Source organism: Callorhinus ursinus, unplaced genomic scaffold (genome assembly GCF_003265705.2).
Source record: "Callorhinus ursinus isolate GAN/ISIS: 27379988/994484 unplaced genomic scaffold, GSC_fseal_2.0 scaffold38, whole genome shotgun sequence".
Taxonomy (NCBI): domain Eukaryota; kingdom Metazoa; phylum Chordata; class Mammalia; order Carnivora; family Otariidae; genus Callorhinus; species Callorhinus ursinus.
In genome coordinates this window covers 9258359-9283077 of record NW_027397100.1, presented here as the reverse complement: position 1 = coordinate 9283077, position 24719 = coordinate 9258359, and the positions used below count along the sequence as shown (strand labels likewise).

The 24719-nt window shown below is 42.6% G+C and overlaps 2 protein-coding genes across 7 annotated transcripts in view; both read right to left on the bottom strand.

The window, feature by feature from the left end:
* RBL1 (RB transcriptional corepressor like 1) overlaps window positions 1–4154 on the bottom strand; it is a 75029-nt gene extending 70875 nt beyond the window's left edge. For 2 of the 3 annotated variants that reach the window (XM_025876621.2, XM_073880456.1), the window contains exon 1: window positions 3458–4149. In XM_025876621.2, the coding sequence (XP_025732406.1) occupies window positions 3458–3613 (156 nt within the window). In that variant the 5' untranslated portion in view covers window positions 3614–4149. Of the gene's footprint in view, window positions 1–3457 lie in introns of all 3 variants that reach the window. The other variant, XM_073880455.1, reaches the window with a different exon arrangement.
* Window positions 4155–15665: 11511 nt separating this feature from the next.
* The window catches only part of MROH8 (maestro heat like repeat family member 8), a 56836-nt gene continuing 47782 nt past the window's right edge, over window positions 15666–24719 (bottom strand). For all 4 annotated transcript variants that reach the window (XM_073880457.1, XM_073880458.1, XM_073880459.1 and 1 more), the window contains 5 exons: window positions 23967–24089; window positions 22360–22459; window positions 22041–22106; window positions 18444–18605; window positions 15666–16095 (listed from right to left, as the gene is read on the bottom strand). In XM_073880457.1, coding sequence (XP_073736558.1) covers window positions 18457–18605; window positions 22041–22106; window positions 22360–22459; window positions 23967–24089 — 438 coding nt within the window. In that variant the 3' untranslated portion in view covers window positions 15666–16095; window positions 18444–18456. The remainder of the gene's footprint in view (window positions 16096–18443; window positions 18606–22040; window positions 22107–22359; window positions 22460–23966; window positions 24090–24719) is intronic.

The following is a 24719-nucleotide window of genomic DNA, read 5'->3' as shown; positions in this document are numbered from 1 at the left end:
TTAAAATTTCTCAGCATTAGCTTTCTTGATTTGAAACACTAGTCTTGGCCTTGATGATGCTTAAGTTCCTTTCCACCATTCCAGTTTCATGTTTCTTTTTTAACCAGTTTGACAGAGAAAGCAAAGAAGAGAGTAGAAAGTTGGCAAGGGAGTCACACATAAAAAGTTCGTATCTATCTTGTACAACATAAAGAAGACCACCATCTTTGTGAGGTAAAAATTTGGGGATTTATCCAATCTTAAAATAGTAAGTAAGCCTCTCTATTTCAGCAGATATCTCAATTTACAATGGTATAAAAAGCATGACATTTGGGAATTCAACACTTGTCTGCTTTAGACTTGAGATATCGTCAAGCTAGAATCACTTCATGACTTTACCACTGAACTACTTATGTAATTTAAGGATTCAGAATTAGACACAAATCTTACAGCACAGTTCTGCAGAGCCTCTTTAAGACCTGTCTCTAAAAGAATAAAAGCATTGAAAGATTTCTTGTAATAATCGAAAAGGGAAGGACAGAAATGGGTGACCACCAATAGAATTAAAACCCAGTGTTACTACCCTAATGTAGGGAGAAGTCTTATTTGCTCAAGGTATTAAATGAGGCATGTAAGCTTGTGGTTTGATATTTTTAGAAGCTTTTTTTCCTTTTTTTTAAAGATTTTATTTATTTATTTGAGAGAGAGAGAAGGAGAGATAGAGAGCACGAGAGGGAAGAGGGTCAGAGGGAGAAGCAGACTCCCTGCTGAGCAGGGAGCCCAATGTGGGACTCGATCCCGGGACTCCGGGATCATGACCTGAGCCGAAGGCAGTCGCTTAACCAACTGAGCCACCCAGGTGCCCTAGAAGCTTTGATTAACAAATTTTGGGGAATAGCATCCAAGTATTAGAGAGCCATTGGATACAGTTTACTAGATGAAAACACCATTAAGATAGAGAAAATTTAAGTACTGGTTTTTTTTTTAAAGATTTAATTTATTTATTTGAGAGAGAGAGAGAATGATAGAGAGAGCGAGAGGGAAGAGGGTCAGAGGGAGAAGCAGACTCCCTGCTGAGCAGGGAGCCCGATGTGGGGCTCGATCCCGGGACTCCAAGATCATGACCTGAGCCGAAGGCAGTCGCTTAACCAACTGTGCCACCCAGGCGCCCCAAGTACTGGTATTTTTGCTCCCCCACCCAAAAAAGTAACTGTATTATTTAAATTCTTTGATGCTAGACCTTAGAAGTACAAAGATGGTTTCTGACCTCAAGTAATTCCAAATCTAGAGTGAAGAAAAGGAACAAATAATGGTTATCTTTAATTGTTGAGATATATGCTATAAGAATTGAAGATAAAGTGTGAGAGAATATAGTAGAGTAACCGATTTTGAGTAGAGGTCAGAGGATTCACAGAGGGAGACTTAAAATTGCTTAAATGGCAAATCACCAAAATGTAAGAGGGGAGAGGGAAAGGCAAGGGGAAATATAAGTGGAAGCTTGTCTGGTATACTGACAGGGGTAGGAGCTGGGGAGAAGGCTTAAGAAATAGTAGATATATGAAAATACCTACTCCAAGAGCCTTTCACCAAAAACAAACAGAAGGAAAAAAAAAAGAGGAAAATAAGACTTGAGACAGAATAAAGTCACCAAATCTTAATTCACACATCTGTGCTTTCTAAATCAAACATTTAAGATGTCCTGATCAACTCCACCTAGTTGACTTAGTTCTTCAATCTACCGGTTGTAGGGAGTGAGGGAAAAGTTTCCAGACAGAGGGAATGTCATGGAGAAAACACTCAAGTGGGAAGAAACTTGACATATTCAAGAATTTGATGCGCGCCTGGGTGGGGCAGTTGGTTGAGCATCTGACTCTTGGTTTCCCCTCAGATCATGATCTCAGGGTCCTGGGATCAAGTCCTATACCCGGCTAATAACACAGTCAGCTTGAGACTTTCTCTCTGCCCCTCCCCGCCACGTGCTCTTTTTTCTCTCTAAACAGACAAATCTTTAAAATTTTTTTGAAAGAGGTGCCTAGTTTAATGTCTTGAGTACACTTTGCACTGAGTAAATGTCTATTCAATGACAGATCGAAAGAGGACTTGGGAAGTCAGAAATGCCTTCTCAGGCTTTTAAAAATTAGTTTTCATTGAGTGGCCATAATTCATAATCTCCCTCACTTTCCTATTCTTCGTTTAGCCCAGTCATGCCACCCACGGGTGCAGGTCGCTGTCCTTTATCCAGTCTACCCAGTCCTACCCCAGAGACATATGAGTGTCTCTTAGGGGCGCCTGAGTGGCTCAGATGGTTAAGCGTCTGCCTTCAGCTCAGGTCATGATCCCAGGGTCCTGGGGATCGAGCCCCGCAACACTCCCTCTGCCTCTGCCTCTCCCCCTGCTCATGCTATCTCTGTGTCTCAAATGAATAAATAAAATCTTTCTTTATTAAAAAAAAAAGTAAGAGCGTCTCTCAGGTATTTTCCCCCTCAACACTCAACTCCAAATATCCAACTACATGCCTCTGAACCCAGCAATTAATTATTTCCCAGGGTGGTGAGTCAGTGCGTCCAGGCCCTTGGATTATGCAGGAAAGCCTCTGAATTTAAGGCTACTGGGGTAGTATGCTGAAATACATCCCATCGCAATGCTACCTCTACACTGGATTCCTATCATTAGCAGAATGACCCTGGGCAGCACAGTCCTCTGGGCCTTGACATTACTACCTGGAAAGGAGGTATAATACTGCCCTGCCACGTTCCCAGGGCTAATGGGAGGACTCCATACGAGAATGGTTGGGGAAAAAATCCAATAATGACGGCCTACGCTTATTTTATTCAGAGCCAGGCGCTGCGCTAAGCATCAAGATACTGAGACGGGAGGAGTCTGGGGCTGAGCCGCCCTTGCCGATGACGGCTTTCATCACAGCGAGCAGCCCACACCTCCGCCGCCGGGATGACGCGGTTCGAAGGCTCGGACTCCTCGGCCCCGTTCCACCACTAACCACGCGCGCTTGGGCACGCAGCTTAGGCGCTCCCATGGAACGGCGCTCACAGCTCGAGTTCCCAGGGTTGTGGCGAGAACGGAGTGAGATGACATATTTAAAGGGCTGGGCGGTGGTGTCGGCACTACAATTCACTTCAGCTTTTACCATTCCGGCATTTGGTTTTTTAACAGATTTACGGGCGCTATCGTGATGTCTGCGGCGCTCGGCGGGAAGCGGGTCTGGAGTCTAGGGGACCCCCGAGGGGCGTGCGACCGCAGACAAGCCGCTCCTCTTCCGGACTTCGGTTTCCCGCCTCAGAAAGAAAATGGAAAGACGGGTCTACACCCGCCCTTCCAGCTCCGCACTCGGCGGCGCCCGGCGGGGCAGCGACCCTTCCCGGTGGGGAAACTCCCACCGCCCCACAGGGTGGGGTAGGGGCGGGGCAGGGGTGGGGCCTGGCGGGGGTCGGGTCCGGCCGCCCCACCTGCCGCCGCTCACCTCTAGGCTGTAGTTGCCCCGGATGGCGGTGAAGTCGTCCAGGGCTTCGGCCGCGCTCCCCTCGTCCAGGTTCAGCTCCTGGCACAGGGCCTGCAGGGCCTCCCCAGCCGCGGCGACCACCGCTGCCCCCTCAGTGTGCGGCTCGTCCTCGAACATCCCTCAGGCCGCGGTCACAGCCCCGAGGCTCCTTTCTCCCTCCTGGGCGCGCTACCCACAACCACCTGCGCCAAAGCGCGCGAAAGTCGATGGCTTCAGAACGACGTCTCCCCGATGGTCTGCATCCGCGCTTCTCAAAAAAGTCCGTTTCTCCTCCAGGGCACTCAGTGATCTCTCTCTGGAACTGTGATAAGAAGGTGGGCCTCGGTTCCAGAAAAAAACCTGGGCTTGGTCCTTGGCGGGCAGCAGTGGGCACAGCCAGAGGAGTAAGTTGGTGCGGAAGGATCGGCAGCCGCGCGCAGAGTCTGCTGGGAATTGTAGTCCATATCCTGTCTTGACGCCCGCGGCGCCGCCCTGGTCTCGCCAGGTCTTTGGTTTGGGTCCGGCTGCCAATTGCGAGGTGTCCTCGGTCATCTTAGGGAGAAGCCTCCTTTGTACCACTAACCCATGGGACTGGGTTTGTCACTGCCCCGCCAAACAGTCTGACTGAGACTTGCCCCTTGAGTTAGGAGACGGAGGCAGGAACAGAGAAAAGTTGTTCTGTGACAGCGGGAGGCCTCCGGACTCTGTCCCCTGCGCCCAGTGGGTGGTCTGTTTAATGATTGTAGGGCAGGTGAGGCAAACCAGGCTTGACCTCGGCTGAAAGCTCTGCAGTAATCAGCTCCCAGGAGCCTGGGAACCGTCCTGGGAAAGATGGCCCGTCATTCCAGGCTTGGGAATGGCCTGAGCATAAGCTTGAAGACATGGAATGGGTCTCCCAAGCCTACCCTTCTGCTCCACCGAAACCCCTTCTCCAGGAACAGCCAGAGTGATCCAGAGCATGTCACTCCTTCACTCAAAATCTTTCAGTAGATTCCTCTTGCCTTTAAAATAGTATCCAAACTCCTTTTGATGGCCCACAGGGCCCCTGTGATCTGGCCTCACCTCATTGCCCCCACCCAAGTGTATAATAAGGTGCAGCTTCACTGCTTTGTTTTGGAACCTTGAAAATGCCAAGCTGCCAAGCTAGTTCTTGCTTCAAGGCCTTTCTCACATGCTGATCAAACGGACCCAAATACTCTATACCAGGTCTTTGCTTGTCTGGCTTCTCCTTGTCATTCAAGTTCAACTAAGTGTTACCTTCTCAGGCCCTTCCTGAGCACTAAAGTAGCTGACCCCTGCCCAGCACCTCATTTCATTGTCTTCATAACCCCATATCACTATCTGAAATTACCTTGTTTATTCACTGGCTCTTTCTACTAAAATGTGAGTTGCAAGAGAGCAGGGGCCTTTTTTCCCTGTTCACTGTATTAAAAGTTTAGATTAGTGCCTGGCTCATAGTTGTCACTCAGTACTTAACAAAGTATGTTTGAAAAGTTACAAAGAGCCCACTGATGCTTGGATGAGGGAAGGAGTCACCAGAGATGAAGCTGGAAGACAGGTCAAGGTAGGTTACAAAGGACTTCATATACTTCACTAAAAGCCTAGACATTATCAGTGGGGGTTTTAATGAAAGGAAGTGATGAATGACCAGTAATGTTCTGGGACGATCCCTCTGGCTACAGTGGGACACATAGATTGGATGAGGTAGAGACTAGAGGTATGGAGATGGTAGGGGCTGCTCCAGCATTGAAAGGAGCCAGTCTGGAGGGAGGTCTCTTAGAACTGAATGGGGCACTGCTAGGGAGGGTAGAGTCCCCAACAACCTAGTTTTCTTCTAGGTCAAGAGGGTGAAAGGTGATGCTGTTAACTAGAATGGGAGTAGAAGCAGAAGGATGAGATCAGTTCCAGAGCAGTTGTGTTTGGGATGCCTGCAGGAAGTTTAAGAGGAGGCTGTTGGATCCTGGAAGGTAGCCCCTCTCTCCTCTCTCCTGGCAATTTCCCAATCTTCTACATTGTCCACACTTGGAGAGGGGTGGGACTTGGGAACCAGGTGCAAGCTGGGTCTCAAATGAGTAAAGACTCAAACTCCTCTCACCCTCCAAACTCAAAATCAAACTGAAACACTCATGTGGCACTTCCAACTCTTCTTCCTTCTAGAAGCTACAACTGCAGTTGACTTTAGGACCATCTCATTATTCTCTGGGGAGATGTTGGCACATAGTGTCCGCACAGAGACTCTCCTCCCATTAGTTTTTATTTACTTAGAGGATTGGTATGGGTAGTTGAGGGGAAGTCTATCTCCCATGCCAAGGGGTCTGTAACAGGGTTTATCCTTCCTCCTTTTCTCCCTGTCAGCAAAGAAATGTCAGGATTAGTGGAGATAACATGGGCGAAGTCCCTCTTGTAGTGGCTCATTTGTTTTCTAATTAACCTGTGCTTATCTGAGAGGAGTAGGGACAGTCTGGATATGAGGATTTGGGAATATTCAGGCAATACCTGATGCTAAGGGAGCAGGTAGGGAGCGTGTTGGCACAAGAAGAGACTCAAGGGGAGAACCTTTAGAAACACCTACATTTCAGAGATGGGCAGAATTTGAGGAATGAATGAGTCAAACTGTCCACACAGGTATAAAAATAAAGGAGTGGTATCTCAGAGGCTGGGAAAGAAGTACTCCATGGAGCCCAACACTGCAGAGAATTCAAATAGAATTCAAACAAGACCTCATATATTAACATTCATATGTTGTTAGTGACATTTGCCAGAGCAGTTTTCTGTAGCATGGTGGGAACGAAAGCCAGATTACTGTGGCTGAGGGGCTAGTGGGAGGAAGGTCAGAAAGTTGGAAGTAAGAAGTAAAAGCTTCTAAGAAGTTTAGTGGTGGAGAGGAAAAAAGAATTTTCTAACATAGGGGAAACACAAGTATGTGAATAATCAGGGACAGGAGCAGGCAGAGAGAGACTGAAGATAAAGAGATTATTGATTTAGCCAGGCCCTGGAAAAGGTGGCCAAGCCAGGAATCCAGAGCCTGGCCTTCCTCTTGGTATCTCCTGTCTGGAAGGTTATCACCTTACATCTAGATTAAGCAGAACTGCTAGGTGTTCTGCTGAGTGCAAAATAGAGCAACATGCAGTAGGGTGTTGAGAGTGGTAAAGATTTAGAACAACTGTTGAGAAATATCACTTGGTCTGTCAACTGCAAACGTTATGGTCGGAATTTTTTGAGGAGAAATAGAGTAAAACTAAGTCTGCCCCATGAGATCCTGGCTTTCATAGCTGGAACTGGACAAGATCACAAGAGTTGAGAAGCCTCAAATTTTTTGCCTCTGCCATAACTAACCAATTTCTTTTTTTTATCCAGATACTGAACTACAGAGGGTGATTCTGACCTTGAAAAGAAACCAAGATAGGGCGCCTGGGTGGCTCAGTCGGTTAAGCGGCTGCCTTCGGCTCAGGTCATGTTCCCAGGGTCCTGGGATCGAGCCCCGCATCGGGCTCCCTGCTCTGCAGGAAGCCTGCTTCTCCCCCTCCCAAACCTCCTGCTTGTGTTCCCTCTCTCGCTGTGTCTCTCTCTGTCAAATAAATAAATAAAATCTTAAAAAAAAAAAAAGAAACCAAGATAAAAGGAAAGAGCTCTCAGGAATTATAAACCAAACCAAACCAGAGACTCACTGCGCCATTTTTCATTTCTATAGTGGTTTGGCTTTCAGTGAGTTGCAGTATATGGACTCTAGCCCATTTCTTCTTTGCTACTGGATTTGATTTCCCTGATTCTTTTCACACTTCATACATACTGAATCCTGAAAATCCTTCATTTCTTCATTCCACAAATGTTTACTGAATGCCTGCTATGTGCAAGATACTGATTCTTCCTTTGCTGTGACTTTCAGATCATCCAGACTTGAACTGAGGGGTATTGCTGGCTTAAAAATGATCCAAGAACAAAAGAAGCCCCTCTCAAATGTCATCCAGCAAACAAAAACCGAGAAACATTATACAGTTTTCCTTCTCTTCAGGACTGGATCTAGGCTCTAACTTTGGACTTTCAGTAAGTCATATCCTGTCTGTATAAGACCTTCTACTTTCATTTCCTAACTTTTGATTCACCTGATCTGCAACCTTTTACATCAAATCAGTGACTTACTTTTATGACTTTTCCTTTTGCCATGTTGTAATTCTCAGAGTCTCCTGAATTGAAGTATTAGGAAGTACAGGCTTGGCATTGAGGCCAAGATAAAAGGAAAATACTCTTATGTTCCCTTATTTCCCTTATGAAATAAAGCATTATTTAAGCAGTATTATCGCCCCCCTTTTGGAGTGTAACTAAACTATGTCTTTGGTTTTCAATAAATACTGCCATAGTCACCAACCTCCCCTCACCACCCGCCCCCAAACCAGCCCATGGTTTCCTCTTAATCACTGACTCCTCAGCTCCTTCATCCTCTACAGCTAGTCACTAAATCTTGTGGATTCCTCCTCCACCAGGTTTCTAGTTATCTTTCAACATTTTATGTTTTCTCTTCCAATCCATCTAACATTTAGTTACTAGATTAGTTTTTCTCAAACAGCATTTATATCATGTCACTTTCTTTCTCAGAAACCTTCAGGGGTTCACACTGTTACAACTGAATCAGATTTAGGCATCTCAGCATCAAGGACACGTCTGTCAGATCCAGCTTCACCTGCATGCTTTTTTTTTCTTTCATCAATATGCTATCCCTACTTTTTTATCAGGGTTCATGTTGGTTTTTATTTTTTCTTATTATCCAGTGGTATGCCCATTTAACACTAAACTGAATTTTGAATAGAAAAGTATGGGTAGTGAAACATATTCTCTGCCTTTCCTTTCTGATCCAGTTACATCCTAAAGGTTGTTTCTATTTTAATTCCATTGTGTGATAGGCTCTTTAATTAGCCTCCCTGTTGTGGTTTAATATTTCGGAGTTTCCCAGAGCATGCGTCCAGAGCCTGATTAAGGCCTTTAGAAGCTCCAAAAATAAAAAGATTATAGTGCACACCCTCCCAAATGTAATTAAAAATATAAACAATTCTAAACCACAGAGTAAGTGTAAGAAAGTGCAACAAAGTTCTGATTGTTTTTCCCAGCATGGCTATTTCATTTTGAAATTCTTTCAAAAACATTTTTTTTTTTATCCCTCATCTTTGCTATGCCTAAGCAGGTACTTGGTGTGCACATGTTCCTCTAATGAAAAACTACTCACCTAACCTTCTAACTGTCAAAAAAAGCAGTTGATAGTTGTGGGGGAGGGGCTAGACCTGACCTCATCATTCTTACTGTTCCTGGTCCTCAAAAGAAACACTAAAGTGGTGGTCCTTGAGCGGGGTCCCTACCAGGAAAGTAGTGCCAGTCCTACTCACAAGGACAATTAAGTGATTTTTGCTCCTCTTCCTTTACACTTTGGGGAAATCAGGCCCTGAAAAGCCCATTTTAACTTAAAAATGTAATTCTAAGGACTTTATTCATAAAAATCTATACCTGTGGCACTCAATTTGGTCACAGGAAGATATTTCAGGATAGCATTTTCTTTTAAGTTTTCCTTTAAGAGATTGTACTGACACAGACATAATTCTACCTAGGACCAAAACTTATGATCATTTTTGTTTCCTGAATCCATACATACCTGGATTAATCCTGCTCCCGCGTTTAAAAGGGAGAGAGGGAAACAAGCCATAAGTGACTCTTAACAATAGAGAACAAACTGAGGGTTGATGGAAGGAGGTGGGTGGGAGATGGGCTAGATAGGTGATGCGTATTAAAGAGGACACCTGTTGTGATGAGCACTGGGTGTTGTATGTAAGTGATGAATCACTGAATTCTACTCCAGAAACCAATATTGCACTGTATGTTAACTAACAAAATTTAAATTAAAGAAAAAAGAAAATGGTCTATGAATGACATTCTTAAATAAAGTTGTCATCCACCTCTGGAAAAAAAGTCTCTGCTCCCCCTTAATCCCAGGAAGGATGGAGAACTGAACATTGTTAGCTAAAAACCACCCCAGACATTAGCCCTAAGCAGAAGATTCTGGTGGAAAAGTCAAACCTGTGTAAGAAGGGTGTATGTAACACTAAAAGATAGCAATAGCAAACAGTCTTGGTGAGATTATTTCTGTTGCTTTTTTCCTCATTTCAATTTCCTCATTCAGTTTAGAAAGACTGTATTTTCCTTCTTTGAAATAGCTAAAGCTGTTCCTACGGAGCTAGTAAAGAAAGTAGAGAATTAGAATCAAGAGACATGAGTTTAAGTCCTAGCTAATTTTATGCCCTCTGGCAAGTTCTTTAACCTTTCTGAGCCTGTTTCCTCATCTGTAAAATGGCAGTAACAATAATGTCTAAATTACACAACTAATATGAGGGAAAAAATTGTGTGACACTTCCATACAAATAACGATTATAACTTATTTCTTCACTGTTTTCCTACTGCACCAGAAACAACCGACTCTAATCTTTATTTCCACATCTTAAAACATGTTATCCTCATCAGTGTAGCTGATTCTTTTTTTTTAAAGATTTTATTTATTTATTTGAGAGAGAGAGAGAGAGAGAGAGAGAGAGAGCACAAGAGGGGGGAGGGTCAGAGGGAAAAGCCTACTCCCTGCTGAGTGGGGAGCCTGCTGTGGGGCTCAATCCCTGGGACTTGGGGATCATGACCTGAGCCAAAGGTGCTTAAATGACTGAGCCACCCAGGTGCCCCGGTATAGCTGATTCTTTTTTTTTTTTCCAGTATAGCTGATTCTTAAATGCATGAATTTATATTGAATAATTGAGATTAGGAATGCGTCCATTTAGAGCAAACAGACTAAAGATTACATATACACATGCATCCATATACAATATCTCTGGAAGGATACATAAGATACTGGAAACTTAGTTACTTAATGGAAGAGGAATTCAATAGTGGTGAGATAGGAACAAGGAAACTTACCTTTTTCTGTGTATTTTGGTATATTTTGAACTTTGTACTTACTCCAAAGATCAACCTAATAAATGTATGCTATAAAATAAACAGACTGTCATGTATGTATGCTATGATACTTAAGATATTTTTTATTACCTGTTTTTATTGATTAGCTTTTAATTAAAAATTGCACCTGAGAACTTCTAGGCTTTTTGTCATTTCAGAAATGATTTTTCTCTATTTGATTTCAAAAAATAAGTAAGATGCAGGAATAGAGAATCATGAATTAATTTCCATATACAATCACACTATTATTGCTATGGCCCTGAAGTTTGAAATGCAACAGGCAAAAGCAAAAATCCATGTAGTTAGACCATTTCAGATGTTAACTGAATTTGTGACTAAAGTAACAAAGCAAAGGCTAATTTCCTCAATATATAAAAGTTCCTATGAATCAACATGAGAAAGACTAACAAATATCCTCAGAATGAGGAAAGGATTTGAATACTTAGAAAACAAAATAACATAGCATTTAAGACAGGAAAAGGTGCTCACCCCTTCTAATAAAAAAAAAATGCAAACTTAAACCACTGAAAAAAAACATTTTTTTAACCTATCCAGTTGTCAAAAATCTAGAAGTTTAAAAATGCTTTAGCGACTCCCCATTTCAGAGTTAAGCCAAACTCTTTGTCATGGCCTATAAGTCACAGGGAATTTGGATCTGGTCCCTTATATAACTTCATTTCCCTCTGCCTTCATTTGCTTTTTCATCCCTCCCTGGTCATCCTGGCCTTGTGCTTTCCTGGAATACCCTAGGCAACCCTAGTGCCTTATGACTTTTGAAATGCCTATTCTCTTTGCCAATAATTTTTCCCCAGGTCTGCAGAGTTAACTCCCTCACTTCCTTCAAGTCTGCTCAAATATCACCCCAATGAAACCTAGAGCCACCACACTCCTGATTCCTTAAGACCCTGATCATTTTTCCAGAACATATTCCAGCTTCTAACATACTATATGATTTTATGTTTATTTATACTATTTATTATTATACATTATATTGTTTTTCCCCTCTACTAGAATATAAACTCCACTAGGGCAGGGATTTTGGTTTATTTTATTCATTGATGTGTCCTAATCACCTAGAACAGTGCCTGAACCCATAGCAAGAATCCAATAAATATTTGTAGAGTGAATATCATATTGTGCTGGCAAGGGTGTAGGGAGAAAAGCATGCTCTTACATCACTGGGGGGTAACTGTTACTACCTCCATGGAAGTGATTTGGCAATATTTTAATTTGAAATGACAAATGACATATCCTTCAACCTGGTAATTCCACTTTTAGGATTTTCTTCTAAAGACACACTTGACCGTGTGTGAAATACATATGTTTGTAGTTACTGTAGAATTGTTTGTGCCAAAGATTGGAAATTACCTAAGTGTCCTTTATTATAAGAATACAATGAAATACTGGGCAGGAATAAAGAATGAGGAAACACTTTTTGGAGTAATATAGAAAAATCTCAAAGATATTAAGGAGAGAAAGTACAAGGTGTAGAAAGTGCAAGGTGTATAGAATACTATAATTTGTGAAAAAAGCAGGGAAGAGAATACACATATTTACTCATAAATGCATAATTATATCTTGGAAATAAAAGAAACTGGTAGCATGGTACCTTCAGGGAGGTGCAGTGGATGGCTGGGAATATTTTGTAACTTTTGAATTTTGAACACATATGCATTACCACTTTAATAAATCTATAATAAAACAAGAAAAACAAAAATGTTTTTTTTTAAGATTGTATTTATTTATTTGACAGAGAGAGAAACAGCGAGAGAGGAACACAAGCAGGGGGAGTGGGAGAGGGAGAAGCAGGCTTCCCGTGGAGCAGGGAGCCCAATGTGGGGCTCGATGTGGGGCTCGATGTGGGGCTCGATCCCAGGGCCCTGGGATCACAACCTAAGCTGAAGGCAGACGCTTAACGACTGAGCCACCCAGGCGCCCCACAAAATGTTTTCTGAATGTCTCTCTCTTTGTAGACACTATTTTAATTTCAAATAAATCCTGATTTAATATTCTGATTAAAGTGTTGAGGTACAGGGTTTTCACATAAGGAATCATGCAGAAGTAAGTATCTTGAGATTATTTTCAGATGTGGTCACTTACTGATTTTGTTTCAAGGCAAAACCACTTAACATGTCTATTTCGTGTGTGTGTGTGTTTTAAAAATTTTATTTATTTATTTGAGAGAGTGTGTGAGCGAGAGAGCACAAGCGGGGGAGGGGCAGAGGGAGAGGGAGGAGCAGGCTCCCCGCTGAGCAGGGAGCCCAAAGCAGGGCTTGATCCTAGGACCCCCGGATCATGACCTGAGCCGAAGGCAGGGACTCAACCAACTGAGCTTAGGTGCCCCTTTGTGTGTGTGTGTGTTTTAAGTAGGCTCCACCACCCAACATGGGGCTTGAACTCACAACCCTCAGATCAAGAGTCAGATGCTCTACAGACTGAGCCAGCCAGGGACCCCAATCTATTTCATGTTTTTATTTCACTTTTGGTGGTGACAAGGCCTGGGCGGTATTATGATATTAATATTTCAAACATCTTAAGAGGTTCTTTCAACAACCAGAACGCTATAACAATTTCATTAATTGTTAAGTAGCAAAAAGTTCTGAAGTTCTGAATTAAAAGACCCCTTTATAACTTTTTAAAATGCCATTTTCAATTATTTTAATAATTCAGTTGATGAAAATAGTTTTGCAAAGGACTTTTAGCTTAGAAATCTGAAAAAAGAAAAAAATTCTAACAAGATTATTTAAAGCTCTAAAACAGGGTACCACAAAGGAAGTTGTAGAAATGTGTTTGGCTCAATGCCTATTTGAGAAAAAAAAATTTTTTTAATGCAGTGGGATTGGTTAGCCAGACTTTATAATTCTGTGGGCTCTTAAACTGAAATGATAATCTGGGCAGTAATAGAACACAAATTTTTTTTTTTTTTAATCACCAAGGCTTATTGCAGAGGAAAAGCTTGTCTTTCCTAGAAAAATAAATTTCTTTAAGGTCAGAATACTTGAACTGCCTACAAATTCTTTTCCTTTTGAGTGTCCTGCCCTTTTTGCCACAAAATGATTTCCTAAGATCATCTGATACACAACCCAGAGTTTAAGTCAGCAGGATTTAGTAGGTTTGATTTGGTTGGTGGGTGGTTGAAAGACAAAAGTTTGGGAGATCACTCTTGTACGGAGTAAGTAGAACTGTGACCTCTTGTATATACTTGAGTGACTGGAGAGACAGATTCTTTGGCTGTGGTCTTCTGAAGTGGTCTGGGGCAAGATTCCACTGAAAACCAGTGTCTGAGGGGCCAATAAGGCTGGACTCCATGTTTGATATATCTTCTATACCGTCTCAACTTTCTACCTTTTATCTCATTCACAGTTTCGGCATCCTTTCTAGATTCTCAGTTCCATCTCCTTTGTAACCTCCTCCCATATCCCTACTCCCTTTAAAAATGTCCCTTGCTATATTCACACCACCATCTCTGTTAAAAGAAAAGGGGGGAGGGAGTGAGTGAGAGCTCCCTCATAAAGATTCTTTGGTATCCATAGGAACCATTTTAAACCAGTGACATCTTCCTTGGACATCAGACTATAAACTCTACAGGGTGAGAGAAAGTATAGAAGACATCACTAAATCAGTAACTGGCACTCAGTCATGTTCTGTGGTGGGAAGTCATCACCATTGTTCAGGAAGAATAGAATCCATCACTTCCTCTGTGTTTTGTATAACAGAAGGCAGTTGTTAATTGCCCTTTCCAATCCTTTTCCTCTGCTGTTTTCTGACAAGGGTTTGGGAAGAGGTAGGGAAAGCAATTGATATGATATGGTTTCTGGGATGACAGAAAAGTCTCTGTTCCCCACCATCACCTCCAGCCTCATTTCCAAATATCTCCTCTCTCCATTCTGCTCAGTAATGCCTAACATTTCTCAATTAGAGATTCATGCCTTTGGCTTAAGAGCTCTACCTTTTTGGGTGCTTGGGTGGCTTGGTTGGTTAAGCGCCTGCCTTTGGCTCAGGTCGTGATCTTGGGGTCCTGGGATTGGGTCCTATGTTGGGCTCCCTGCTCAGTGGGGAGTCTCCTTCTCCCTCTCCCCTTATCCCTCCCCCTGCTTGTAGTGTCTTGCTCTCTCTCTCTCAAATAAATAAATAAATCTTGGGATGCCTGGGTGGCTCAGTGGGTTAAGCATCTGCCTTCAGCTCAGGTCATGATCCCAGGGTCCTGGGATCCAGTCCCAAATCGGGCTCCTTGCTCAGCGGGGAGCATGCTTCTCCCTCTGCCTACTGCTCCCCCTGCTTGCATGCTCTCTCTCTCTGATAAATAAATAAAATCTTTAAAAATAAAATAAAATCTTAAAAAAAGAGAGAGAGCTCTACCTTGTTAAAAAGCAAACATCCCTGGAAGAGTTAAGATCATTAAAACTTGCATTATTAATCATTTCTACCATAACAACCAGTTCATTAGATCCTTTCCTAAGAGGGACAGAAAAAGGATAGAAAAGGAGCTTGAAGACAGGAAGGAGGGGGAAGCTGTGAGGGGAGAGAGATTTTACAGTTTTATCTAGTGCAAGTTTACTTGCCGGGGTTGATGTCTAGGAGATCCTGCCCTTCCCCCAATCCCACCTTTTACTTACATGATAGTTTAATCTTTCAATAAGAAAAAAAAGTAATTTATTTTTTTTAAGATTTTTTAATTTATTTGACAGAGAGAGACACAACGAGAGAGGGAACACAAGCAGGGGGAGTGAGAGAAGGAGAAGCAGACTTCCCACTGAGCAGGGAGCCCAATGCAGGGCTCAATCCCAGACCCTGAGATCATGACCTGAGCCGAAGGCAGACGCTTAACGAGGACCCTGGGATCATGACCTGAACCGAAGGCAGATGCTTAACGACTGAGCCACCCAGGCGCCCCAGAAAAAAAAAGTAATTTCTTACAAGTATGTATTTCAGTATAAGGAAGTAAAGCAATATTCAGAGTAAAAAAAGTAAGAATTTAAAATAATAAAGACATGGCTGGGGGCACCTGGGTGGCTCAGTCAGTTAAGCGTCTGCCTTCATCTCAGGTCATGATCCCAGGATCCTGGGATCGAGTCCTGCATCGGGCTCTCTGCTCAGCAGGGAGCCTGCTTCTCCCTCTTCCTCTGCCCCTGCTTGTGCTCTCTCTGTCAAATAAATAAATAAATAAATAAATAAATAAATAAATAAATAATCTTTAAGACATGGCTGGGCCAGTAATTGATAATGAATAATACCTTTTAATAGTATGTGATGAAAATAAAACTGAAATCATATTCAATTATATCGAACTTTTATCATGTTATAACACAAATTAAGTCCAGAAATTTTTGTTGTGTATATTTAAAAAATTCTATAAAAACACAAACTTATGTCTGAGGAGAGCCTTGTAAGAAAATAATGGAGATATTCGGAATTAAAGGACTTGTTAATGTAATCAGTTAAGTACTTCTTCAGCCTTTCCCAAACTGCTGAGGTATTAAAAAGCAGACCTCTGCTTCTTCTTCTTCTTCTTCTTCTTCTTTTTTTTAAGTAATCTCTGTCCAACATTGGGCTTGAACTCATGACTCTGAGATCGAACTGCATGTTCCACCAACTGGCCCAACCAGGCGCCCCAGACCTCTGCTTCTTAATGGATGCTTCTCTCTGTGAATTTTAACACAATGAAACATAAATAAAATAAGTATTGTACTTGCCCCTCCCTGTTGGTGGTATTACTCAGAAAATAAAAATCTGCCTGGCAGGAAAGGGACTCTGGCATAAATATGAGTGAAGAGAAAGGATTCTTTCAAACTCTTACATGTCTCTGGCGATCTAAACCACATCCTAAACCTAGAGGTCTGTTCATTGCTGTGAGACAGGGTAGTACATGAGATCAAACCCAGGATTCAAACAATATTCCTCAAGAATAACCACCAGCTTTTGTCCTAAGTCCACTCCTCTACAGTGTTTGATGCATATTCTAACCTTTTGAAAAATGAGGTATGCTAACTTTGTGTTTATTATTTGAGGCTCAATATCACTTCACACCATTTTTTTTTGGTTACATGAATTTGGGGTATGAGTTCAGCAACTGGGATTCATGGTAGAGTAGTTCTGCATTTATTGACAGTAGAGGGACAGAGCAGATGAAAAAAGGGCAGAGCAGACAAGCCAAGGGTGTGGACTTTGCAGCCAGACTCTCGAGATTGAATCCTGGCATTTACTAGTTACTGACTTTGGGCAAATCACTTTCATCTTCTGTTCCTCAGCTTTCCCATGTGTAAAATGGAGAGAATCATACATGGAGTGGTTGAGGATTAAAAGAGTTAATCATATAATGTACTTAGAGTCTGGCTCATTGTAAACATTCAGTAAGTGTTGGTCATTCTTACTGAATAATCCACAAACTGGATAGTTCAAAAGTGGAGAGTGAAGGTGGTTTAATGCACCGAGACCAAGGAGAAGCAAGCGCTGTGTGTAACTCAAATGTGCTCACAGCACTGAAGTTTAGCATCCAGCAGCCATCCTCCAGGTGTCCTTTTGGCTCTATTCAAGGGTGAAGATTTAAGTCAGCCTGCAATTAGCTCAAAACTCCTGACTGCTAGCCTCAAATATGAACACCTCTCTTGGTCAGGGATCCTCTTGAGGTCACATATAGCATGCTGTGACAACTCCTAAAACAAACCCAACTCACCATTAATCATAAAGAAATTTGTAAAGATGTCTTGGCAGAGAGCTGGGGGTAAAAGGTGAAAATCTGGGGGACACGGTGGTGAGGATTCATGTTGCTCACTTTACAACAAAAACTTCACGCAATTCACCATGGGATGTGTCTATTTTTCACATGCCAGTTGACTCATTTCCTCTCTTTTCTCATACCACCTCCCAGAGGCCTCTCCATTGCCCTAGACAGTTCAGCTGTGGTTCTCCACTTACGTTCCTCAAACAAACAAGAGCCTGGGAAGTAGACCAATAGTGACCATTTCTAATTAATCTGGTATGCCTCTTGGGGGTTCCCACCCTTCTACATGCAGCTTATCAAATTATTCACCCAACACAAATTAATCTCTTTTTTGGGACACTTCTTCTTGAAAATTTTCTCCATCTAAGCTTAAAGCAGACGGTGGGTGCTCAACAAACAATAGTTCCCATCCTGGAGCCACTTGAGCATCTGACAGTAGTTGTAGGAGAGACTATCAGGAAAATGAAAAGGGGAAGGAAGGAGTGGAGATCTTGCATAACTGGGGTAGATTCAGTGTTTTTTTTAATTTTTAATTTAAATTTTAATTAATTTTAAAAAATTACTTCAGAAATTTTTTCTTGCTTGAAGGTTTTTAAGGGAAAGAGAAAGGAGGAGAAAGGTCACAGGATTTTATAAAAATACACCGGTAATATCAAACTGTAAGAACTGGTTGTTACTTTATTCCTAAGACTGTTGCCAAGTAGATGGGGCTTTGACGAAAGACCCAACAGTACTAACACTGCAATATTAACATTTATTTAGAATCTCTTTTGAAGCTGTGCCAGACCTGTTTATCAAGACTGTAACTTCATGGAAGTTCTGGCATGCCTCAAAAACTCAGCAGAATTTTACTATTTCTGCAAATTTAAAGAGCTGCCCTCCCTTATATATTCTAATTCCTTTTTTTAAAAGATTTTATTTATTTGTCAGAGAGAGAGAGAGAGAGAGAGAGAGGGAGAGAACAAGCAGGGGGAGCACCAGGCAGAAGGAAAAGCAGACTCTCTACTAAGCAGGGAGCCAGACGCGGGACTTGATCCCAGAACACGAGGATCATGACCTGAGGCAAAGTCAGACACTTAACCAACCGAGCCTCCCTGGTTCCCCTATATTCTAATTCCTTAAAGGTTTTGACAGCAAAAATTATGTTCTGAGGTAATTAAATGGGTGGAGTTAGCTTCAGGCTGGCATTGCTTTAAGTCTGAAAAAAAAAATGGGGCACTATTGTTTTTGTGGTTTCTGAAAGAATTAGTTTTTACCCGATGTTACTTGCCTTGCATTTCTAAGTAGGAAGACAGCTCATGAGCTTCCTCAGCCCGCAAACAGACTGCCTGGGATCTGGTTCAGCCCCCACCTTTTGCACTCGGAAGAGAGCCCGAGAGGCGATGATGCGCAGAGAGGGCTCAGGATCACCCAGCAGATCTCTCAGATCTAAATGGCCAGAAAACCCAGGTTGGAGGTGAAGGTCTATGAAAATGATCACTGGTCCAGACACCAAACAGCCAACAAGCCTACAGCAGCCGAGATGAAGGACTAACTTTTTCTAAGACTCATCTGAAAGTTATACATTTGTAGATCAATTCCAATTTTGACCTATGAAACTTACTCATTTTTGAATTGCCAAATAGTTTACTCCTTTATAATAACCACACTGCCAAGTAGTCCACCTAAAGTCAAATTATCTGTACCTGTCAAACCATGGCTAAGATTGCTGATTTCTAAGTTCCTGTGTTGGTCCTAGAGGCTACTCTTAAGTTGTTATTCCTTTTAAGCTTTTTCTTAAACTTTTTTAGTTTTTATGTTTCTTAGTGCAAAATAAATACACGTTCATTGTGTAGAAAGTTTAGATAACATATAAGCACTAGAAGAAAATCAGTTACCCATAATTCAACCACCAGAGAAAACCAGTTACGTTTCTGTTTCTTTTTTATATTCAGTTACACATGTGTGCCTTTTTGTTCAAGTGGAACCACATTATACATATTATCTAATAATTTTTTATTTAATACTGCATCATCACTTATCCAAGTCATTAAAATTTTTTTCTGTAATATATTTCATAGCTTTGGGTGCTTGGCTGGCTTAGTCAGTAGAGCATGCAACTCTTCATCTTGGGGTTGTGAGTTCGAGCCCCACGATGGGCATAGAGATTATACTTTTATTTTTTTTAAAGATTTTATTTATTTATTTAATTGACAGGGAGAGAGAGAGAGACAGCGAGAGAGGGAACACAGCAGGGGGAGTGGGAGAGGGAGAAGCAGGCTTTCCGCGGAGCAAGGAGCCTGACGCGGGGCTCAATCCCAGGACCCTGAGATCATGACCTGAGCCAAAGGCAGTCGCTTAACCAACTGAGCCACCCAGGCGCCCCGAGAATATACTTTTAAAAAAATATTTTTCATGGCTTCATATGATTCTATAATATGGATATGCAATACTTTATGAAACTAATTGCTTAGTATTTCTAATCTTGGATGTTTTCCATTTTTGCTATTTTAAATAACACTGGAACGAACATTCCTGTATCTATTTCTGCTTATTTTCATAGGATATATTCTTAGTAGTGAGATTGATAAGTCAAAGTATATATTTACTTAAAGGGTTTGATACATACTGCCAAACTTCCCTATAAAAATGGTGTATCAATCTGTGCTCATACCAGCACAATGTATGATAATGTCAGTTTCCAGGTGCCCGCCCGGCTGGCTCAGTCAGAAGAGCATGTTACTCTTGATTTCAGGGTTGTGAGTTCAAGCCCAACATGGTCCCAGGGTCCTGGCATTGAGTCCCGCATAGGGCTCCCGGCTCGGCGGGAGGCCTGCTTCTCCCTCTCCCACTCCCCCTGCTTATGTTCCCTCTCTCGCTGTGTCTCTCTCTGTCAAATAAATAAATAAATCTTTATTTCTTATTTTTTAATAATAAATAAACTTAAAAAAAAGATAATGTCAGCTTTCCCTTAACATATTTATGTTGAATATTAATTAGAAGTCTTTGCCATTTTGACAGAAAAAGTCATACTGGTATCTCATCATTGCTTTGTTTTATAAACTTTTTAAAAATTATTTTTATTTTATTTTTAAAAGATTTTATTTATTTATTTATTTGAGAGCAAGAGAGAATGTGAGCAGGAGGAGGAGCAGAGGGAGAAGTGGACTTCCCTACTGAGCAGGGAGACCGATGCGGAACTCGATCCTAGGACCCTGGGATCATGACCTGAGCCGAAGGCAGATGCTTAACTGACTGAGCCACCCAGACACACCCAAACTTTTAAGATTCTATTAATTTATTTGAGCGAGAGAGCGCGCATGTGCGTGCACAATTTGGGGGAGGAGCAGATGGGGAGGGAAAGGGAGAAGCAGGCTTTCCACTGAGCAGGGAGCTCCATGCAGGGCTCGATCCCAGGACCTTGGGATCGTGACCTGAGCCAAAGGCAGATGCTTAATCAACTGAGCCACCCAGGTGCCCCTCTCATAATCTTTTTTTTTTTTTAAGATTTTATTTATTTATTTGACAGAGAGAGACATAGTAAGAGAGGGAACACAAGCACGGGGAGTGGGAGAGGGAGAAGCAGGCTTCCCTCTGAGCAGGGAGCCTGATGCAGGGCTCGATCCCAGGACTCTGGGATTATGACCTGAGCCGAAGGCAGGCGCTTAACGACTGAGCCACCCAGGTGCCCCTCTCATAATCTTTCTTAAATAAGGTCCAGCTTCTGCCTATTTTACCAGTTACATATTTTTATTTTAAAAGTAGTGAATTGTTCAGGATTTTATTTTTTTAAGATTTTTTCCCCTCAAGATTTATGTATTTATTTGGGGGGGAGGGGCAGAGGGAGAAGGGAAGCTGACTCCCCGCTGAGCGTGGACCCTGAAGTGGGACTCAATCCCATGACCATGAGATCACAACCTGAGCTGAAATGAAGAGTCGGACACTTAACCAACTCAGCCACCCAGGCGTCTCTGAAAGATTTTATTTTTAAATAATCTTTACACCCTGGACGCCTGGGTGGCTCAGATGGTTAAGTGTCTGCCTTTGGCTCAGGTCATGATCTCAGGGTCCTGGGATTGAGTCCTGCATCGGGCTCCCAGCTCAGTGGGGAGCCTGCTTCTCCCTCTCCCTCTGCCTGCTGCTTCCCCCGCTTGTGCTTATTCTTTCTCTATCTCTCTGACAAATAAATAAAATCTTAAAAAAAGAAAGTAATCTTTACACCCAACGTGGGGCTTGAACTCACCATCCGAGTTCAAGAGTATCATGCTCTATCGACTGAGCCAGCCAGATGCCCCCAGGATTTTAATTTGGTTCTATACTTTTGGGTCATGAGGCTTGGCATTTCATGGCATTTTCTAATTGTAGGACTACTACTTAAGTGGGAATAAATAATTCTTTGAGTGCTAAATCCTCAAAGCTGTACAGTTATTGAAAATTTCCACTCACTGACAATTCAGGAAACCATTTACAGGATGGTTGCCTTATATGACTATAAACCTCTGTATTACTAAGTCCTGCCACTTCACAGGACAACTGCTTATAGAAAATAGGGTTGCAGTCATCTCTGTGGATACTTGTGAGCTATTGCTATAATTTAGTAAGATGGTATTTCTAGGTGGAATCAGGAATTGTTCCTGAGACACTCATCAAAGCTGGTTTCCAGACAAATACGGTCGTGACCTTTCCTAATGGGGGGGGGGCGGAATTGGACTGGGATGAAACTGTCATTCACTTGAGATCTCCAAGGTCCTTATTACTGCCAAAGTCAGGCTCTCCAGTTCCCAGGGTCTCAGCTCTGTCAGAGAGCCTACCCATAGTCACCACCTCAGATCCCTTTTGAAATGTGAGGCACCCCAAACCAAACCCAAGTGTGTGATCACTCACCGTTCTCTATCCAGTCAGTGCCCTTCATCCTGAGCTCACTGTGATCCACGTACTTTAATAAGAGTCCTAAATGCAGGATAAAGTCAGTGAGGCTGTAGTCTGGCTTCAGCTCTAAGCAGTTGGCAGAATTGGCCTTTTGATAATTAGACAGATTCTAAAAACTTGACTTTCAAGTGCCTTATAGTTAGCTAGAGATAACAGCCCTTTTCTCCAAAGAAGTGTTTTCAAGGTCATCTTCATAAAGAACGGGGATACTCAACAACACAGTTTGGGAAAATATAGGATAAAGTGACTGTAGAAATGAAAGGAGTGTTTATACCTACAAATAAGACTGCTGCTCTTCTGATAGGAAGCTTTGCCTTCTTGGAGAACATCAATGTTTGGGCGAGGAGGTTAACTTTCCCCTGGCATTTTTTTCCCTAAGTGGGGAAAAAAGAGTAGAAAGGAGTGAAGTACACCACTGTTTTTGTCAGCCTCACTGTAGTTTCCAGAGCCAGGGACCGCCAGACATTAGACACATAGAATATGGCACTTGAAATAATAACTGCAGTTGCTTAATGAACGTTATGCCACAGTAACAAGTCCCTAGACAAAGTTACACCCTCTGGATACACTGTGCTCACACCCCCTCATGCCCCAGATTGTGCCTATGATGCCTCTAAGTCCACCTCTACTTCTCTGTATCTAAGTCTTCTCTGTTCCCTCAGCTCTGCCTTGAGCTCTGCCTCCCTATCGGCTCTTCCCAGATCGCTCTTGCCTTCCTGACCTCACTCTGCTCTGAGCATTTCTGCAGGTACCCCTCTCTTCACATATCATTTTCCATCTTGAGTTTCTATTTAATTTTCCAGAGGTTTTATTGCCCTTACTGGCTAGCAAGCTCCCTTAGGAAGTTTATATCTTTGCCATGTTTCTGGGTTCTCCACGGCCTGTTGCATATTGGATGCTTACTGGACGAATAAATGTACCTCTCAGTGGCTCTGTTACAAAGATAGGCAGCTCAGGGATAGGAAGAGGACCATCAGCCTCTATTCCCATAGATCTTATAATGTCACATGGATAATCTCTAATCTTATGCATTGAGAGCACTGAATTTCTGCTGTAAATACTGTCATCAGTGCCTTGGATATAGGTTCGGGCATAGGTCAGAGAGATAATCCTTAGTGGCAAACCTGACACAATGGTACTGTGCAGGTTCCTAAGCCCGTGAGTCTGATCAGAGGAGCCTGCACTGGATCCTAAACAGGTTTCACAAATGGAAGACTCCTGGGAATAGTCAGTCCTCGTGTCTTTGTAGTAGGATCCCAGCAGTCCTAGAGTCAGATGTCCAGAAAACCATGGATGGGCCCCCTGAAGATGCCCTGGCTCCAGCCTGCCCCTGAGATCAGCCCCAGTAGTCTTTGTCAAGTTTGTGACAAGAAGGATGTCATCTGGGTCCTAGCAGAGCCAGTGGCATGCTGTCATCATGCTCCATGGTCTACAACAGCATGGCAACCCTTGCTTGGGGCTCCCTAAACATGCTCTAATGGAGGGTAAAACAATCCACTATATCCAAGAAAAGGATGAGAGATCATTGTAAAGGCAATACACAACTCCAGTTTAATTCACTCCATGAATAGTTTTTTGAGCACATACAATTATCAGCCTGACCCCATAGCCTCTGACCCAGGTTAGGGGGGCTCCCAAGAATTCAAAAGAGAGTCTTTTATATGAGGAAAGGTGGTAATAGAAAGTGCACTCTGTGACTCAGTTGGGAGGAAACTAGAGAAATAGATTCCCAATACAAGACAGTTCATGGATATCAGCTGCTGATGTGGAAAGGGATAGGAAATGTTTCCTTTATGTCGTTTTCCTCCATTAAAAACTACATCAGAAAAAATAAGTCTGCTAGCATATAAAGGAGTGAACAAGCCATTATTGCTCACATACAAAGAATTTGCAGACTGCTCCAGCTTCGCGAGGGCTGATGTACCAGGGATCTTTGCAGTACACTTCTTGGGGCAGCTTCCACTTCAGGAACTGGGCACATATGGTTAGGACTTGCCTGCTCTCCTGTGAAAAGGATTATCAAAGATCAGCATCTTCAAACATTTTTTAGCTGAGGTAACCTTTCTTCAAATAAAACTGGCTAAAGTGAGGGCAGGGATGGAAAGGAACCAGAGACCTACCCTCCTTCAATTTCCTCAAACAGTCCCCCTAGCGGGGGCCATGAACCCTACAGAGTTGTGGGGAGGATGTAGAAGCCTCTGCTCTAAGACAAAAGCAAGAGCTCTCTGGTGTAATACCAGAGCAGGGATTGGCGCTGGGTTCCTGCTACCCCATGCGCGAGAGATAGGGCTCCTCTGCCCGCTTGCTGCTCCATGTCATTCTTCTGTCACTGTACACAGGGAAGCGTAGCTCCTTTTCTCACAGTCCTTGTGCAATCTCTGGCTTGGAAGGCATTCTGGACAGTACTGATCCCCTCCTGATCCAGATGCTTGAGCAAAATTTAGCAAGTGGGCTTCTTCTCTATTCACAGCTCTCAGAATGCCTCCCATGTACCACACACCACCTCTTATGAGTATTTTCAAGCAAGTTTCTTGTCCCAGGTCCACTAGATTTGGGCCATTAAAATTCCTTTGGGGACTGATGGGAATACAAGCTAGTTCAGTTACTTTTATTATTTGTAAATATCTAGTAAAG